Source organism: Python bivittatus, unplaced genomic scaffold (assembly GCF_059951505.1).
Source record: "Python bivittatus isolate LINGU-HERP-01145 unplaced genomic scaffold, Pbiv_v1 ctg000340_np1212, whole genome shotgun sequence".
NCBI classification, from domain to species: Eukaryota; Metazoa; Chordata; class Lepidosauria; order Squamata; family Pythonidae; genus Python; species Python bivittatus.
The window spans coordinates 20,504,563-20,524,503 of NW_028277056.1; the positions used below are offsets into that span (position 1 = coordinate 20,504,563).

General features: G+C 36.6%; 1 protein-coding gene across 1 annotated transcript in view; it reads right to left on the bottom strand.

Annotated features, from left to right (window-relative positions):
• Positions 1-1,038: 1,038 nt before the first annotated feature.
• Positions 1,039-19,941, bottom strand: part of SACS (sacsin molecular chaperone) — a 30,712-nt gene continuing 11,809 nt past the window's right edge. The window contains exons 7-9 of the mRNA XM_088140675.1: positions 18,281-19,754; positions 17,261-17,352; positions 1,039-14,336 (exon numbers count right to left, since the gene is read on the bottom strand). Of these exons, the coding sequence (XP_087996801.1) occupies positions 2,779-14,336; positions 17,261-17,352; positions 18,281-19,754 (13,124 nt within the window). The 3' untranslated portion in view covers positions 1,039-2,778. The remainder of the gene's footprint in view (positions 14,337-17,260; positions 17,353-18,280; positions 19,755-19,941) is intronic.

The window sequence follows — 19,941 nt, forward strand, 5'->3', positions numbered from 1 at the left end:
ACATGGCCCAGGCCCAAGTTAATTGTGGGAATGCTTGTCTACAGTGGTTTCTCTCTGTCCCACCAGATTTGACAGGCTAGGCACACTCCAAATCCCTTATGTGAAGCAGCAACATTTGATGGGACCCAGGAGGCATGCCTTTTCTGCCTGTCCTATGGAACAGCCTCCCCGAGATTCAGATGGCCCCAATCCTGCTGGACTTTCATAACACCCTAAAACTTGGTTCTTTCTTCAAGTATTAGGGCCTGGCATGTGAGTTTTGTTTTTATGCTGTTTTAGAAATTGTAAGGGTGCCTCAACTATGTTTTTAATAGGAAAAATATGGGAAATCAAGCCACTAAAACAATGGTCACATCCAACATATGACCTCTCTTCTATACGAAGAGACATGGTAAGTTTCCCTTCAGTGTTCACACAAATTGTTAAACAACTATCTATTAGGATGACTGGTGTGGGTCTTCCGGGCTGTGTGGCCGTGTTCTGGAAGTTTTGTTTCCTAACGTTAGGAAACAAAACTTCCAGAACACGGCCACACAGCCCGGAAGACCCACACCAGTCATCGTATGCCGGCCGTGAAAGCCTTCGACAATATCTATTAGGATGTTTTAATCTGGAACCCTGCACTGAATAGGGGGATGAATTTCATCTCCTAAATGGCCCTTTCTACCTTGTAATTCTAATACAAAAGTTTCAATTCTTCAAAAGCAGTAAACATGGATGGATTTTTTTTCCCTATATGCTGTCTTAACTCATCCACTCAACTGCTTTTTGGAAGCTCAAATTGACTTCCAAACTTTCTCCTCCCTGTTTCAAGCCCATGAATTACAGGTCAGGTGCTCATTCAGCAGCTGCCTTCCAGCACACTCAAAGATAAGGTAACATTTGAAAATTGCTGTTTTCTTCCCACAAAAGCAAAACAACCAATATAAGTAAAATACTTAGTTCAAAGGATGGGGGGGGGAATGTGTGGGCAGGTGGGTTCTCTCCTGAACATTACTGGCAAAACAAATCTGATTTAAAAACCAACACACCAGCCTGCAGAGTTTTTGAGTTTTATTATTAAATTAATGTTATGGCACTTAGCAGCAGAAATAATCACATGGCTTTGCAATCAGAAGCCTTAAAGATTTCAAAGCCTAGAATTTGCTGAGATATTTTTCATACTGAACACCCTTTACATTTATCTGAAGAGCTATATTTTTTTTTCTTTCTGTATTGCAATTATTTTTATTGTAATTTCGCTAATCATTTTCATTTTTCAAGTTACATTCTTTAAGTGAAATGATAGTTTCAGTGTACTAATCAGTGAAATGTATGACTTATATAATGGGATACAATACTAACTACAGCAGGTTTATTGGTACAAGTTTTTATGTTTTTTTTTACAAATATTTAATAATTTACATGGCGTTATCAAAAGTATAACAATTTATAAAAGAAACAGTATGAACTAAAAAAATCAAATTTCTTTATGTGCCACTGTGAGACAAAATAAAAAAGCGTAATATTGCAGCACCATTTAAAATGTATTTTAAAAAAATACCCCACTGAATACCAAAATACTTTTACTTTTGTATTATCTCTAATGGTGGCTCATTAAAAAAAATAAATAAAACAAAAAGCTAAATCAAGGCAAGTTCTGAAAAGATGGTTTGGTGTGCAGTTTCAAAAATTCCTACAGAAAGTAAAGTATTTTGCTATTAATATACATGCAATTCTCATTCAACCAAAGACGTGAACATGTCAAAAGCCCCTAAAGTAAATTATAAGGAAAATACATCGTGTTGAGAAGTCATTAAATATCTAGGATTAAAACAATGTGCAGTCCACAGTAACCTTTCATGTGAAAATGCAGCAGAGGTATAACCATATTCCACTTGGAATAAAATGAATGTCCATAACAAACAAATGTATACAGAATGCTCCAGCAGAGATTTTCTCTACAGATTTTTGAACTTCTTAAAAAAAGAATAATATACTCAGTTTTCCATTAGTACACTGAAAATGACACCTCTTGGAAAAAAGTTGGATGGATACATACAAGCAGATTTGACCAACCATAGTCCAAAGCTTTGGTTATATAAAGTGCACTTTAGCCCTGTTAATTGTACCATTCTACTGTGTACATATTTTACAGCCCAGACTCCGACAAATCTTTAAATACGTGTTCTACAGATGTGCTAATAGGCTCAGATTTTTACAAAATCTCTATAATCTTAACTCTGCATGCCTGAGGACAGAACATGGCATTCAGTGACAGAGATAAACTTCTCATGGAAATGTTGCAAAGTAGCAAAGGATGATACAACTTTTAGCAAGTAACTTTTTAACCATGATAAGCCAAGGAAGGATTCAGAACTCTTTCCCTGCCCAACACTTCTCTGTTATAAAGCCAACCTCTATTGCTTTCTAGTAATGGACAGATTCACATGACCAGGTCTGCAAGAATGCCTAGTTTTGGCCTAATCAACACATGATATATTACATTTACAATCTGCTAAAATCTGTGTAGCCTCTGACATACAGTAACTACACAACTAAATCACATTTTATTCCATCATATTTAGTAACTAATTCTTGCTAGCAAAAGCGAACTCAAATGTACTCTTACCACAGCTACAGCAATTACCTTCTCTGGGAATAAACAAATGACTTCCACTCCTATTAAACAAAGGTATTGGATTGAATACATGACATACCTACAATAACATGCCACCAAAAAGTAGCTTTAAAAAAACAGAAAAATATGGCATGAATCCACCATATCTTTAACATCTCTCATACCTTTTGTTGTATAAAGTTTTCAAGTTTTATAATAATACATGCTGTACACTCCATTACTCTCATGGCAACTTCAGAAGTGAACCTGTCATTTGGAATCTGTGGGAAAGGAAGGAGGTCTGGATAGCGAGTTTTTAAGCTATCCACTCCATATGCTTCCAGTGTGTGGACATCATTTGTAAGACCTTCAAGCTGTTGACTATATTCCTCAATTTTTTGTGCTAATGCAGTTGGTTTCACATCTTTATCTGACTTACCCCTTACTGAATAATCAGCAGCAATCAGAGCTAACTTAGTAGATAAGTAACATTTAAAGCAGACCCATTCATTGGCGTTTTTATGAAGATCATTTCTGGCAGCTGAAAAATTTGCTCTAGCTTGCCTCAACCACCTACGTGCTTCAACGGGATTTCCAACAGACTTGAATGTAGGTGGCACAAAAAATCGCTGTGAATATGAAGGGCCTGTAGAAGACTGACATTTTTCTTTAGACTGCTGTCTTTCAGATTTATGGCTTGTGGCTTCTTGATTCCACGAAGTGTAAAACCTTTGAAATGAAAATTTGTCTGATTGAAATCGAGAAGCTGAGGATGAAAATGTCCGTCTGGATGCCCTGTCTGCATTTTGATCAATAAATGCCTGCTTTTCTAGCCTGTTAATCTCATTTTGTAAATGCTTGAAAACCTCATTGGCTATATCAAGGTTTTCTGCATTTTTGTCTGGATGCCATTTAAGATAAAGCCTTCTTATAATCTTTTTCCTTTCAGATTCTGGAAGCTTCCAGGCTTGTTCTACCACTGATGTAACTTCCCTTAAAATTTCTGATAGGGAATTTGCCTTACCCTTTTTGGGAGAATGATGTTTGGAAAATGATGATTTATGACTCTCCCTGCCAGGAAAAAGAGGAGGAATTGTCCTTGGTCCATGTGCTGGAAATTCAGTAGGACTTGTCGGAGTAGATGGTGCACTGTCCTTGCTCTGAGAACTCTCATCAGGTCTTGAAAATTTGTACAAATCAAGGGAACTTACGATTTTGTATTCACTATACCCAATGTCAATCTGATAAATTTTCCCCAAAAAACTGGAGTTTTCATCATCTTCTCTTTCTACTTCTTGCACTATTATAGCATATGTGTATGTTGGATGATAAGATCCATAGATATCACCCCCTTCAGCATCAACAAGATACCCAACATATTCACCTGGATAAAAAACATTCATTGGATCCATGAGAAGAGTATAATGGATTTCAGATGGAATGGGAGTACCAGGCATTGGTAGTTCAAGTTTGGATGGTTCTGAAGAGTCATACTTTACACCTAAACTGTCAAGCTTTTCACTAATTCTGTAAATATCATTGCAGCCCAACATTGCAATTAAATAGGAAGTATCAGAAATCAGATTATCAGTTGCAGATTTCAGAGTCATTGCTAAAGCCAGAAGGAAATTTATGTCTTTGCTATCTGAATGTTGTATGTAAAGTAGTATTACTGCATTTCCATATCGCTTTAAAAAGGCAAACGTTTCACTTTTACTATGAGGAATGGGAGCAAAACCTTTAACTCTCAAGGTTGTTTGCAGCTTCTCAAAACAAGAAACTTTCAAGCCTTCTCTCAAGGTCTTGCAAAGTTTTATGGCTTTTTCTTCATTGGCTAAAAATGCATTGTCATTTTCATGTTTCATAATTCTAACAAGTCCTGTAATGAACTGTTCGGAAGACAGCAGTAGTTGAAGCCTGCCTTGAAGTGAACAGAGTGCTCCAAACTGACAAGTTTTAGGTGACTCTTCATCCAACTGCTCTTCAAGAATACTACTGAGGAGGCGAGGTCTCAGCTTCTGAGGAAACAGCATTATCAGCTTAGTGTGAAAACCATGGTCCTTCCCTAAGTAACACTGGCTAAGATCAACCAGCATTTGGACACCAATATTCCCTTGTATTCTACTTTTATAATGTGGCGCATCATCAAAAACTAAGATGCTTGATTTTACCAATCTACCATCCTGGCTTGGAAGATAAAGAGCCAGTTCTCGCACATTCTCAAGGTCATTTCTAACTTTAACAGAATCATTTTGAAGGCTTTTGAAAAGGCCAGAAACAACCCGCTTAACGGTACGCATTTCATTAGGGTCAAGCTGTTTTCCCTCAGAGTTCTTGAATATGCGACTCAGAACCTCTACATACTGCTTTGTTGAAATAACATCTTCAGTGCCTAGGTGTTTAAATAGTTGGTGGAAGGTACCAAGTTCTAATGGAAGCTTATATAAGTAAGGTTTGAAGTCAGATTCATATTCAAGATTTATTACCACTTCCTCAGGTTTTAATAGCTTCCAGCCTTCTTCAACCATCACAAAAGCAACTCCTCGAAGCTGAAATCGGAATTCTTTTTTCTCTGTACTAAGAAATTCATAGATGCTCCTTAGAACCTTAGCCCTTGTTTTTATCATATCTTCATCCAAAGTTGTTATATTGCATATATTTCTACAGTTATTTATAACTTTATCTAAAGGAGGATCCAAGTTAACATTAAGCATTGTTAAAACCTGCTCAAGTTGTTCTTGTGGACCAAGACTGCTTCCTTCTTGTTCTCTGATACTTAAAGGTGTTGCTTTTTCTGGAAGTATAGGACATGAAGTCCACAGAAGTTGCAAAACATCTGTTTGTTTGAATTTAGGGTTTACTTGGGCTCCACTAAATTTTATAAGAGGAAGTGTGCCATTAACTTCTTGATACTGTGGATGAAATCTAACAATTTCAGCAGGAGCACGTTCTGGACACAAGAATGCAATTAAAGATAATTCTTTAAGGAAATTTCCAGATAATAAATCAGTTCTTTCTTGAAATATATGGTGAAGGAGGACATCCACTGTATTCTGCAGAGTATCCTTGGTCCAATTCTCAGTGTTAGCTCTCATACTGATCTCTTTAGCAAACTGCAATAACTGCTGTTGGGAAATGACATACTTTAGTCCCATATTTCGGAGAAATGCCACCCATGATGTCAGAAAAGCAGCCCGGTTTTTTGGCTTTGTAAGCTGTTCCAATTTTTTAAAGAAATCTTGAGGTATGAACAATTTTTCAGGGAGCATAACTTCAAAGACTTTTACAGTCCTGTCATAAAAATGTTTTGCAGGTTTTAGTCTATTACATGCATCATGAATGATCAAAAAGCTCTCTAACTTCTCAAACAGCTGCTCCTTTATTTCTGATGATTCTTCAATGCTAGAAAGCCTATTCTTTAAGTGAATCAGATGTTCTAGTTTTGCATCATAAGACAGACTTTCAATCTTTGGTAAAAGGTGCTTTAAATAAACTTCAAGATCATCTACTGGAACACAGTCTAGTACAGTGTACAAGTCTTTTAAATGGATTTTCTCTTCAAGAAAAGCAACTGAAGTTGTCTGTGTCCATCTATCCACTTCAATGGAGGGAATACTTCTTGTGAGTACATAGCATGCCCCACATTTTGATATGCTAATGTATCGTCCACTGATAGATTTGTAGCATGGAAGGGACTTCAAAATTTTTATGTCATCTTGAGAAGTCAAATGATTTAGGTTGCAACTGAAATACATCAAGAGGGCCTCAAAGTCATTTTCAGCTAACTTTTCTGTCTTAAATGTTGAAGTTTGAATCATGTAATGTATAGCTCTTAAAATGCTTGAAGGATTATCTATATTTGCTGTATGTCCTGACAACAGGGGCACTAGAGGATTGTCCTTGGAGCAAATTTTGTTCAAGGCAAGTTGAATACAACCTGTTTTCATCAAAGCATGAAAAACTTTATCAGTCTGGGAATTTGGGAAGAGAGCTATGTGCATAAGGCTGAGAGGAAGCAACACATCGCAATCTGGTACAACAAGTTGATTAGAGGAGACAGTAAACTTTGTGCCTGGAAGCAATGTCCAATCCTTCAGGATCTCAATAACATTCTCAAATGTTGTTTTTGCATCTTCCTGGTCATCTTTGTCATTTACAGATTCACCAATAAAATGCCATGTATTTTTAAGCCAGGATTCAGTTGCAAAGTTCTCCTTCCATTTCATACACCCTCTTGCTTTGTATTCTCTTGGCAACACAGACGATAATAAATCAGCAAAACTGGAGATATCAAATATTTTTGCTACATTGCAATTAAGTAAGATATTGCTGTACCGCAAGTAAAGTGTGTTCATAAACAAATCTTTACGAGATGGAATTAATTCATGGTAAGTTGTTAAGAACTTTGGGCGCTTTGAATCAAATACTTGCAAGACGCTATCAAGGGTAATGAGCAAAGGCAATCCTTCAATCTGGATTTCATTTTCTTCCGCATCTTTAAAGCAATAATCAACAAGAAGCTTTAGACTGTGGAAAAGTTTTAAATTTGTTTGTTGAAGACGACAGGGCAACTTCCCAATGTGGCAGTTGGAATCCGGAGAGGAAAATGTCATCAAGAATGATCGAACATCAGCAGGAGTTACATAGCTCACAGGAATGTCAGCATCCACAAGACAGTGATAAAGATTTGCAGTTTCATCACAGCTGTAAATCAAGTTAAAGCCAATTTCCAAGAGAAGATGTTTGAGTCTATACACATTTTCTGCCACAGTTTTACGAGTTGTGATATTGTATTCTACATTTTTGAGGTGCTGCAGCTCATCCTGTAACAGATTGTCAAAGAACGGCTTAGCTTTATTTGAGGTAGACATATTAACCCAAGTAATGATAATTGCAGAATGCAAATCAGAACCATCAACGTTTGGAGTTCGCACAACAGGTAGGAGACGTTTTGACTCCTCATGAATACAGCTATAAACTGCTTTCACTAAGCAATACCAATCAGGTTGCAAGTCAAGTCTATTAACTGGGAAGAATGATAGAAATTTTTTCAAAATGTCTTTCATAGTGTGCATAGATGTGTTTTGTAAAACTGACACTGTTGGATCAGTTCCCTGAAAGTAACGCTTTTTCAGCTGAATTAGAAGTTCAACGTAGGCTGGTGCTATCAGTGCTGTCATTAAACTATTATTCCAGTCACTTCGGACACCAACTCCATTGTCATCACGCCACAGGTTTCGCCTGGCAGAATCCAGAGCAAAGTGTCCGTTCACATGAAAAGGTAGCCCAGTTTCTAAAGACAAAGGTAAGAAACAAAATGCCCGATGCGGTTTTTTATAGTTATGAGTAATACATGCTGCAACTCCCCCTCGAGGGAAAAGCGTAATGTCCTCGTTCTTATGTGCCGATACAACACTCTTTGAAACTTTGTCAATGGCTGAGAAACCTGACCTATTGCAAATCAACCAAGTTGTAAGGTTGCCTTCAGAGTCTTCAGTATCCATAGTGTACGTGATCTGCTGTACAGGTATCTCTCGAAGCTGTTTCTTCTTTGTTACACTGTCAATTACAGAAGCATGGAACTGCTTTCGTTTCAGTCTATCTCCGTCAGTTACTTTGCCAGTTACAGAATATAACACATTAAGCGCGCCTGTTGTTTTCTCTATTTCACAAATAGAAATTTTCTCCATGTGATTCAAAAACATCAAGAGTTCTGCACCATCTGTACGCAGTTTATCTAGAAGATTCTGTACCATCCTGTCAGAGCATGGCACTGAAGAAATTTCAGAAACTTTTGCCATGTCTCCATTTCTAAGTGGAAACCTAAACATTGTGCAGTTGTCTAGTTTAAAATGGTCTCCTAAATAAAGATCCAACACATCAGAGAACTGGGTTCTGAAATCAGCATCCAAGTCCCGAAACATGCGTCCAGGACTAATTGATGTTGCTCCTGGAGCATATCTAGCATGAGGATCAAAGATGCAAAGTATATCATTTCCGGAAATGAAAGAAGGACAATCAGTTATATGATACACAGAATTGAACCCTATTCCATACTGACCAGTTTTACATGGATTGCCTTCTTTAGTGCCTTTACCAAGATTCTGAATTCCTCTAATGTCATCTTCAGTAAATGGCTGATTGTTGAAGACACATAATGCTGGCCCCTGAAGTGGTGACCATTTTTCATCAAATATTCTATCAACTGGGTGCTGCCGAGGATCAAACACAAAGCAGACTTCCGTAGCTTTTGCATCGTCGGCATTCTGAAGGAGCTCTTTCAGCATTTCTTTCTCTGATGGATATGCATTAAGAATACTTTTAATTCTGCTGGTCAATTTTTCTTTCTGGCCAAACTCAGTTCCAGGAGCAGCAAAGCAGATATTTGATGCATACCTTTCTAAGGCTTTGTGCCGTTTAGGTATTGTCCCAAGCTTTACTGCTACTTCTCTAGGAATGTCCGCATGGCAATATTTGACAGTTGTATCTTTCACTTTTATCCAAGGACAGTCATTGTAACACAAAGAATTAGCTGGTAGAAGGGCAAGGTGAGCATCTGGTAACAAAATTTCTCCATATTTTTTTTCACAGAATTCCTGCTTCTTCTCTCTAATAAGACTCCATATACCTTCACTGATAATTCTCCTACAAAGTTGAAAATTTGCTTCTTTGAGTGGTTTATCTCCTCTTTCCTGATCAATCACTTCAAGAACTAGAGCAAAATCTTCCACCATAAAAGCATGACGTACTCCTACACTTTCAAATAGCTCACGAAAATTATTTCTGTATTTATTAGGCAGCTGATGAAGATGTGGTGCTGCCTCAAAATTAAGATGAAAAGATACCTTTGTGGGGTCAACATAACCATTTTCAACTAGAATGAAACTGTAATTTTTCAGTTCCTCAATTATGGTTGTTTTTGTTGCTCCATTCTGTAGTAGTGCTTCATGGAGATATTTATAGCAAGCATTGGTGATATTTTCCTGATACAAAGTAATTCCATCAAAACACTTTGCAACTTCTTTTAATTGCTTTATAACCATAGACACAGTTGGTTTCTTAAGCAATCCTAAAAATTCCTTGACAGCCAAGGAAATAGTCCCACATCCTTTAAAGGAATGGGAATTTTCATTAAGAATGGGTTTTAGTAGACAAACTATATCTTGGTAATCAACTGTGAAAAGATCCACTGCAGAAAACATTGTTTCAGGTTCAAAATCAGAACCCTTCCACTGCAAGGAGAAGCCTATGGGTTTTGTGAGAAATGGAAGAAATGGTATCGTTTGAAATTTTACAGCAAAATCTTTAGCTCTTGGATCTCTGCTTTTAAGTTTTTCATCTATGAGACTTAACAGTATACTGCTTCTGAGGCAAGCTGAAGCATGATCAGTCCTGTTGATTTCTGCTACAGAATCTGCACGTTCTATCAAGTCTTCCCATAAAATATCATCTTTAGCCATGCCTAACTGAACTAATTTGACCAGAATTACTGGATTAAGGTAATCTTGGCTAGTTCCATGGGGAAACCTTCCATCTTCTTTATCATAAAGCTTTGCAACTCGGCCTTCAGGATGGATCAGTCTGGAAGGTTCCACCAGAGGATGTTCAATCAAAGAACAAGGAATGCATGGAGTAACACAAAGTATTTCTGAGAACTCACTAACTTTTTCATTTAGTACATAGTGCATTAAAGGATCACGAAGTTCTGCCTCAATTTCTTGAATATTTGGAAAAAATACCTCAGAAAAAAATTGTTTTTCTGAAAAAGTATTTTCCAGTAACACTTGTTTGCATCCTGCTTCTTCAAAGCCTGTTTTGACCCAAGAAGGAAGATCCACAGCACAAAGATTCTTTGAACCTGTTTTTTTAAGGTATTTAAGAAAAATCTTAAAAGCTGCAGTTCCTATGTCTGGACGTTTCAACAATGAATCATCCAAGAACCTGACATTCTTCATCGACACCCAAGATGAGCCATCAGAGAACACTCTGATTCCTTCTTTGCCTTTTGTGTGAGCTATTTCTTCATAAAACCCCTGACATATAACTGAAAAATCATCATGCACTGAATCAGGATCAGGCCACACTGCAAAACAATTGTAATCTTCTAGCTCACCAGATAAAACCATGTTGCGTAAAACTACCACAGCTTCCAAATAGGCCTTCACTATAACATGTCGCATAAATACAGTATTCCACCTTCCTTTTGTGTCAGTTTTCCATATTTCTTTTCGATTTGACGTAACAGCAAAGGAACCATTGATATGAACAGGGAGACCTGTTTTAATTCGAAGAGGTAAATAGCAAAATACTTCTCCTAAGTTGCAGAAATTGGATTTCACTGTCCATTTTCGATCCTGTCTTTCAGACAACATAACTCCTACTGAACCACATGGGACAAGTCCTAGCCTTCGTCCACTTTCATGTAATGAGAATTTTAAGGCCTCTCCAGTATCCATGCAAGCACACAGGAGCCATGTGGTAGAATCTACCGTTTTTTGTGGCAGTTCATCAGGGGGCCTTTTGGTTTGTCCAATTTTAGCCATTTCAAAGAATGAAACTGTGTCATCTTCTGGCCCTCTAAAAACTGGGGAGTGCAAGTCAGCAATGCGTCTAAATACATGATGAAATTCTTCTACGGTTATTTGTAATATGCATGAAGACTTTGGTGATTCAGTGGGAAGTTTTTTTGTGCTGCTACTACAAGTTTTCATGAGTTTAGCAGCTTCCTTTAGAACGCTTGTAAAAGGAGTAGTAATTGCTTTGGATGGACATAGAATTTTTTTAATAGTCACAGTGTCTTGAGATGCCTCAGGATTAGCTTCTTCAGCTTTCAAATATTTCAAAACCATTGAGTTTACACACTGAGTAAAGATGATCAGCCTATGCCCACAAATGCTAAACTCGTCCACAAGAGAATAGATGTCTGCAGTGTTGTAAGAAGTACTGCTGACCTCACTCACTTTAGCTTCCTGCTGAGTTCTAAAAGATAGTCTGAAAAGGGTTCCTTTGTAAGTGTAAGGTGCCTCCATAGTCAAAGGTAGCTGACAATTAAATACACCTATGAATGGCTTAAACTGATTAGGAAACTTTCTAAGTCTCTTCTGCTGTTTACTCCAATTTATCTTGATCCCAGGATTAGATTTATCTCGTATATGTTTACTGAGATGATTGATGTTGGGGTCAAACATGATCATAAATTCTCTGCTCATAATAATGGGAATGTCAGTGATATGATAAACAGAATTAAATCCCAAGCCAAATTTTCCAACTTTGTCAACCTCTGCTCTTTTTAGGGACTCGCCTAATCGTGTTATATTTAGAAAGTCTGAGTCTGAAAATTCGGAATTGTTGAAAGACCACAGAGCTGGTCCATGACAAGTTGCCATTCCTGGATCCAACAGATTTTCTCTTATGTCATTATTTCTCCTCATGTCAATCAAGAAATTGCACTCTGTTGCATCAGCATCATCTGCATTCTGCAGCAGCTCTTTGAAGATATCAGACACAGAAGGGTATTCCTCCAAAATGTTTTTAATTCTTACCGTGAGGGGTTCTCTTTGACCTGATTGTTCAAACCCCATATTTTCTGGATTAATCAACCTAGTACTGAGACATGGCACATTCAACCATTCTGCAGTTTTCATGGGAATATCTTCATGAACTAAAATTATTGGCTCCATGGCATCTTCAAGCAAATCATTTAAGTCATCCACTTTGATATCACAGTAGCAGCATTCATGGATTGGCTTCATTGTGAGTTTATAAGGTTTTTTGCTACAATGTATTGGAACGGGTGTATTTAAACTGGCTGGAATCTGACTACTGTATAGCCATCTTATAATATTCAACATAATATGAAGATTTTGCTTACTCTTTTCTTCAGTAAGAGACTGTTCACTTTTGAGGTATATTTTTTGAATTACCATGGAAACGTGGTCTGGGGTCAGCTCTTCAACTGACCCACAACAGATGAACAACTGATGGAACTTAGCCATGGTTTTTGGCACACTATGAAGATACGGCTGGAGATCAAGATCATGTGGTGATTTTATTACTGCTTGAGATAGTAAACAAAATGTTTTACCAGTCCAGACCCAGGGAAATTTCAAGGCCTTAAAAGCTTCTTTTCCTTCGCTTAAATGATCATGCATAAAACCATAAATCTCAAGTAAGATTTGCTGAAACTGATAGTAATCTTCATCACTAAATTTCTTGGAACTGTGCCAGTCTACTACTACTTTGAAGTGTTTTAACACTGACTTGATGTTAGGTTTGATGGTGATCCCTAGTGCTTTTTCAACACTAGGTTGGACACTTTCTACAAGGGGAACAGAAGAACCTATTAAAGTTGCTTGAGATATATCACACATTTCCGGTGGTGAACATAGATAGCAATGATCACCTTTCCAAATTAATGAACTTGGGTAATTTGGAGGCTTTTGTTTGCAAGCTGGAATCCATTTAATTTTTTTCAATGTGGCTTTTGTTTCAGGTGAATGAAGTAATGAACAACGTCTGTTCAAAATCATTAACAAAGTTCTGGCTTTTTGTGTCAGTGCATCCTGACTTGTACTAGCACAGTCCTTCAAGTTCTCGATTTTATGGGCTACACGTAAAATGTCTTTCTCTTCTAAACTGTTCTCACATTTTAGGCCTATTAATCTCAGAGCATGTAGAATATCTGGAGAAGTTTTAAAAACTGTGGGGGGAAAACAAAGTTCTTCTTCCCCATAGAACAAGTCTTGTAATACTTCCACTTCAGGATCAAAAAGTTCACTGGCAGACACCATTTTTTCTTCTGAAATTTTAATAAATTTTAATGGTTTCAACCAATCCAGCACCTCTGCATTTTCACTTTTGAGGAAAGTCAAGTTTTCTAGAATCCATAGCATAATTTTTATTGCTTCATCTGTAGAATAAAAATCATTCTGTATATCTTTTAAAATAAATTTTATGCAGTCAGTGGTCTTCAACTGTTCTCCTTTCATTATGTTTACTAAACGAATGGTGGCTTCATCACTGCTGTCAACCAGTGAAACAGAGAATTTTATTTCTGGTGGAAGTTTGGCATTGTGATGCAGTACCTTACAAACTTTCAGTGCAGTAAAAGCATTGTCTTCATCAAGTGGTTGTTCAATTCTCCTAAATATTATTAGTTCATTAATAACTCTCTTTTCTTTTTCAGTAACATCAGTTAAACTAGCAAGGAAGCTTCTAAGAGCATTTTTGTGTGATGTGGGCAATGAAGTAACCTGACTTACCAATTTCTGTAAGGGAAGTTTTTCTGCTATTTGTAAAAGTATATGTGGAAATGGGGCATGTATATATTTCTTTAAAAGTGGATGCTGTATAGAGGGGTCAAGTTGCTTAAGAATGATCCCACCAAGTTTCTCAATTATTTCAGGTAAAAATTCTGGAAGCTGCGTTTCAGATCCATCATCTAGAATAATTGGTGATGGAGCCCTTAGTCTTATAAGATCCACTACGACATCTTCTTCATGTAGTAATGTCTTCGGAATAAGTGGCATGTCATCAAACAGAGACAAGTCTTCAGAGAAATGTATATACAAATTCTTCCATACCATTCTGAGCCAAGAAACAGGTGGGTGATTCTTATCAGAAGTGGGAAACCACTGCACCATAATCTCTGAACTGGGCCATAATGTATTCATAACTTCTTTGATGAGCCGTGCAAATCGTTCAGGGTTTAAAATCTGCAACTGAGTGCACTGTCTTCCTGAAATGAAACAAACAAAAAAAGCTAGTAATACTGAAAATTAATTTGGAAGTATTTTAGAAAACAAATCAAAACAAAAACAAGGCACATCTTTCTTTTAGGTGCTTTTTTTTGTCAACAAAAATGGCAAAAGGTGACAAAAACAGCATACAGGCAGCCTTCCAATTCTATACCAACCAGATGTATACAATCTCATTTTATCCTGCATGCTAGATACCCACAGAGAGATCAATAGTTATTGTGATCCACAAAATGACATGTCATAATGTGCTTGGCTCTAACAGAAAATTCATGCTCCTTTCTCATCAAACAGGTCATTTGCCCTTCAGTCACATACCTTTTCATAGCATGAAAAATGGCAACTACTGGCATATATACACCCTTGATGCCATCACAACTACAGTGGTACCTCTAGTTACGAACGCCCCTCCTTACGAATTTTTCAAGATACGACCAGCTCCGGCCCCAAAAATTTACCTCGACATGCGAACTCCGCCTCTACTTACGAACCGGATCCGCAGCCATTTTCCCAGCTTCCTGTGGGCGAGATCGCGGTAGCAAGGAGACGTTCGGTGAGGCTTGTGGTGTGTTTTGTGGCGTTTGGAAGGTTTTTGTGGCGTTTGGAAGGTTTTTGAGGTTTAAAAATAAAATGCATATGTTTCAGAACTGTTTGGCCGTATTTACATTGAACCTTATGGGGGAAATTTACCTCGTGGTGCGACCAAATTCGGAGGGCGGAACGGATTAACTGTATTTACATTGAACCTTATGGGAAACTTTACCTCGACTTGAGACCAACTCGAGTTGCAACCAGAGTCACGGAACGGATTAAGTTCGTAACTAGAGGTACCACTGTAATTCTATTTTGTTCAGTTTGACAGACCACTTGCATAAGACACCTTTACTGTTGTTTCACTTTCCAAGTATGCAGAATATGTTATTATTCTACATCTGATCTGCCTATTTTGTGCTTACAATTAATCTGGAAAGTTTAACAGAGTGCAGATTTTAAATAATGGAATCCTATTGATGTTTACTTATATAGGCATCTCAATAATATATCCTAATTAGATTTCATGTCTGGAAGGACTTCTTCCATTTACAGCAGAATTAAGATCCAGGGAAGAATTGAATCTCTCTTCTAAGTATATTTTGATATACTCGTACAGCTACTAAATCCAAGCAGACAAGTGAACATGTATGTTCAGCTCTATCATGATTTTTCAATAAATAGCTTAATTCCACGTATTACTACAAATCTGCATGTTATCTGATTTTCCTTCTGATATATAAGAGGAATAACTGAAAAAAAGAAAAGTACATTTTTACTGAAGATATTCCTATCTCACTCTCTTCTCTATCACTTAGGAAATCTTTCTGCGTTGGTGCTTAGGAAAGTAAAGTATCTATTTTTCAAATATCTGAACTAGTTGATTTCCATATAATGCTTAAAAATCTGATTAGTGCTATAAATTGGTGATTCATTGTGTTGTAGACTATCAATTTTCATTATTACCAAAATTGAAAAATAAAAGTCTGCTGATATACTTATGGTACAAATCTATCTTTCAAAATGAAAGAACTGTAAACAGCAATGTCAAACCTATTCATGATTAATTTTTAAGTGCCATATTTAAATCATTCACAATAAGGGCTCTTGTGAATAAAAGTATGTTTTTTTTAAATACTGGTAACATCTGAATGTCAAAATAGCATACAGTCCCTACAGAACCTGAAATGTATATGAAGCTATACATATTCAATGTTTTGCTTTTCATTTAGATAGTTTAATTTATATCTCTTTGAAAAATTAAGATGAAATCTTCAATTGTATTAGCTCAACCTCTACCCATCTATCTTACAATGTTCAAGAGTGCACTCAATAAACTAATCATTATTCCAATTTTGCTAATTATGAAGATGGATGTACATAAAATATGGATCATATATTTAACAAGGCAATTCTGAACACTATTATAAACTTGGCAAGTTAATGGTATCAATTATTTTTCAAATATGCTTTAAGTAGAGTTAGTATAAGTACATTAAATTTGAAAAGCACAAATCAAACAGCACAATAACCATTATGAATCTGCAATTCGAGATGAGCAGAGTATTCAGTAAACAAACACATACAAATGTTAGGTTTCAATTCAGCAGCCATTCAGACAACCCTCCTACCTTGAACTCCCCAAAGAAGCTGTTGGGCTAAAATATAATAAAATGCATTTTCAGGGAGGGAAAAAGCTTCATTTGCTATTTGTAGTAGTAACGACGGCATATACTGTTTGTGGGATCTAATGGTTCTAATATGTGCCGAACAAATCCAAATAAACAAATCCAAATTGTTCAGTCCATATGCTGCTTTGGCATTACTGAAATCTGATATATTTGGGGATTTACCACACTACAATTCCTTTTTCCTGTAATACATGAAATTGTATGAACCAGAACAAACAAAAATGCTTCCCGGGTGCATATCCCAACAAAGCTAATAATCAAAGTCTTTCAACTGCTGCATCAAAAAAACAATGAGCACTTTTACTCAGGGACCATCAGAATTATAAATCTAAATGGCTAATTTAAATAGTTTACGTAATCAGACTTTCTCTGATTAAATTGCACTTTATATTGTTTTGCCTTTAATCCATTCATTTTGTGCTTTCCATCACCATCTTTCTCTAGTTGGTTTCATTTTGATGGAAAGAATGTGTTTTACATTTTATTATAAACCAGTGATATTGCTATCATGAACCAGAATAGTTGATTATCAAGACATAAACTGATTCCCTTTAATTATCTTCTTCCTTTTTGAGTTATATCTTTTATGTACCATTCTTTGTATCCTGATCATTTGACACTAACCGTGCTTTAGTTCACTGCAGCTGTTTTTTTTTTTAATTCACAGCATATACATATATTACCTCTACTTTTTGAAGCTTCTTTTAAAGCAGCTAAAACGTGAGGCTTCAAGTTATCAGCAAGTAATCTTCCTTCAAGACCTGGGAAGAGGGACCTAGTAAGTCATTAAAAACAGAGTATTGATCATCTAAATATTTTGTATTATTCATGTAATAATATAGGATTTTTTCATATATTTTTCATATAATTAAAATATAATTTTAATTATATTTTCATATAATTACATAATAATTATATATAATTAATTTCATATAATAAAAGGCTTTGCTCCTTTTCATACAACCTGCCAATGTATTCTTCTCAATGAACCAGGTACTTTTCAGCCTCCATAAACTCTGGATAACTCTATTTCTGGGTATGTTTTTACACAAAATATGGAAGTCATTTACTGTTGTTTTTTTCTCATTTTTTCAATTACCCAATACCACCTACAGATTGGGAACAACCTGATGGGCTCCCATCCAAGTACCTACCAGCCCTTATACTGCTTACCTTTTTCAAGATCAGCCAAGGATGGCTAAGTGCACTAATATAAGCCATGACCATGCCTGCAGTTTAAAGACAACAGGGTTACACTCCACCCAACACCTTCATATCCACTGACAGTTATAATTTGTGATTTCTTTGTATAGAATTATACCATTCTTCAAATGGTGAAAATAGAAACTTGGAAGAGAAACAAGAACCAAACTAGATACTATGAAAAAAGAATTTGTTTTTATTATGTAAACACATTTGGGAACCTAATCAAGATAATAACTAGTATGCAGTGAGATGGGACTTACTCCTTCCAAGCCAAAGGTCTTATAAAAATCATTCTCCTCTCTCCTGTTGCAGGTACAAGTAAAATTTGGGGCCAGTGGGCTGAAGGCATGTGCCAGGCTTTCTCTTCAGTCTGCACAAGCAAATGATGCTGGTAAAGAAGGCAGACTGAATTATGAAACATTATAATTAAATAATACTATCAGTTATTTAAATAAAACTGTGTATCTCTAGAACATAATTTATAAAACATATTATACCTTGGGTAACTTTCTGAAGTTATATAGACTGCATCCTGATCTGATGCCAATGAAGAGAATGAAATAAAACTCCCATCTTGTAATGGCAGAAGCTCCAATCCAATAAGTTCACCATAATTTCCATCTCCAAGCACAAACTCTAGGATACAAAGTTTTTCATCAGCAGATCCTTTATGCCCAGATTTTCTTAACACCTGCCGTACTGTACCCGGAGTCACTTTTTTGGTACCCGAAATCATAAGATTAACTGCATTAGCAATATTATCTGGTACTTTAGCAACCTCTTTTCCTGAGTCCTGAAGGTAGTTTAACACAGCTTGGGTAGTTTCCAAACTCTCATCCATTTCGGAAAAATATACCTCCTCCACCTTTATCCAGTTGCCACTGGTGGAATAAATAACTTTGTCCTGGAATAACTTTTTCAGAAGAGGTTCTATAACTGGCTGCCAGTGAACTTTTGTTGTATTTTTTTGTGGCCACAACCTGTAAATTTGCTCAGCTGACAAAGGAAAATCTGAATTTTTTTCTGTTTCCATTTGCTTAATGGCTTCCAGGATCAAAGTTGCGTAGGCTTCAGGGACCACGTTGGCCACAAGAAGTTCGTTCCATACAGCTGCTGGATCTCGCCACTGATCAAGCTCTCGCCATTTTATACTTCTTCTGTTATCTGTAAGACCAAAAAACCCACTAATGTGAACCGGCAGGCCAGTCTTACTTTCCTCCCCAGGAGGTAATGGAAGAAAACAAAAAGCTCTTCCTGATAATTGTGCCTCAGCTCCTTTTTCTTCTCCACTGCTTGATAAAGACATGGCTATTCCAATAGCTGGGATATATTTCAAGTCATCAGCCAAGCAGTCCAATTCATTACATATTCCTCGTCCTCCAACACTATTACATACCAACCAAGATGTCTTCTGTGCGTCTTTAATGCTTTCATCTTCTAAAACTATATTTATATGGTATGTCACACACGTTATGCTATTACTTGGAATGCCTTTACAATATTGGTTTATTGCACTTCCCAAAATTTTGATAGAGTTGGGTCTTTCATGCTTTAAAGCCTTGGTTTCACTGGCTGTAACTCTAAAAATTAGCCGCTCAGTTCCATCAGCTTCCCTAACATGTAAGGAGACATCTTGCACACTTTTAAGGAATAAAAGAACTGTATCGGCATCTGCTCTGAATGAATCAAACAATTCTAGAACTTTTTCCTTGTTGTATAGATTGCTACTCAGCTGGGAAGGTTGCTGGCGAAGAGGAAAACGAAAAAATGTGCCAGGGAAGTGCCCATTTTTGAAGGTTTCCTTCGTGCTTCCAAACATACCAATAAACGGTGTAAACTGGTCTGTTAGTTCATTGATTTCTTTGATGTCATCTTTTAAATTCCAACACTGGCCTGATTCAGAGGGTCCAAAAAGTTTTTGATGAGGGTCCAACATTCCAATTTGGTCACCACTGAATATACTAGGGACATCTACAAGATAAAACCAGAAATGTGTACTTAGATGTCTTCATTTAGAACAAAAATAAACACTTTGAAGTCTAACAATATAGAAGTCACACACATACATTAAAATTAAGAACTGTAAGGATGATGAAACAACTCAGAGTCTATATTTCCCCCTTTTCTTTTTAATTATGTGCCATCAGGTCAGTGTCGA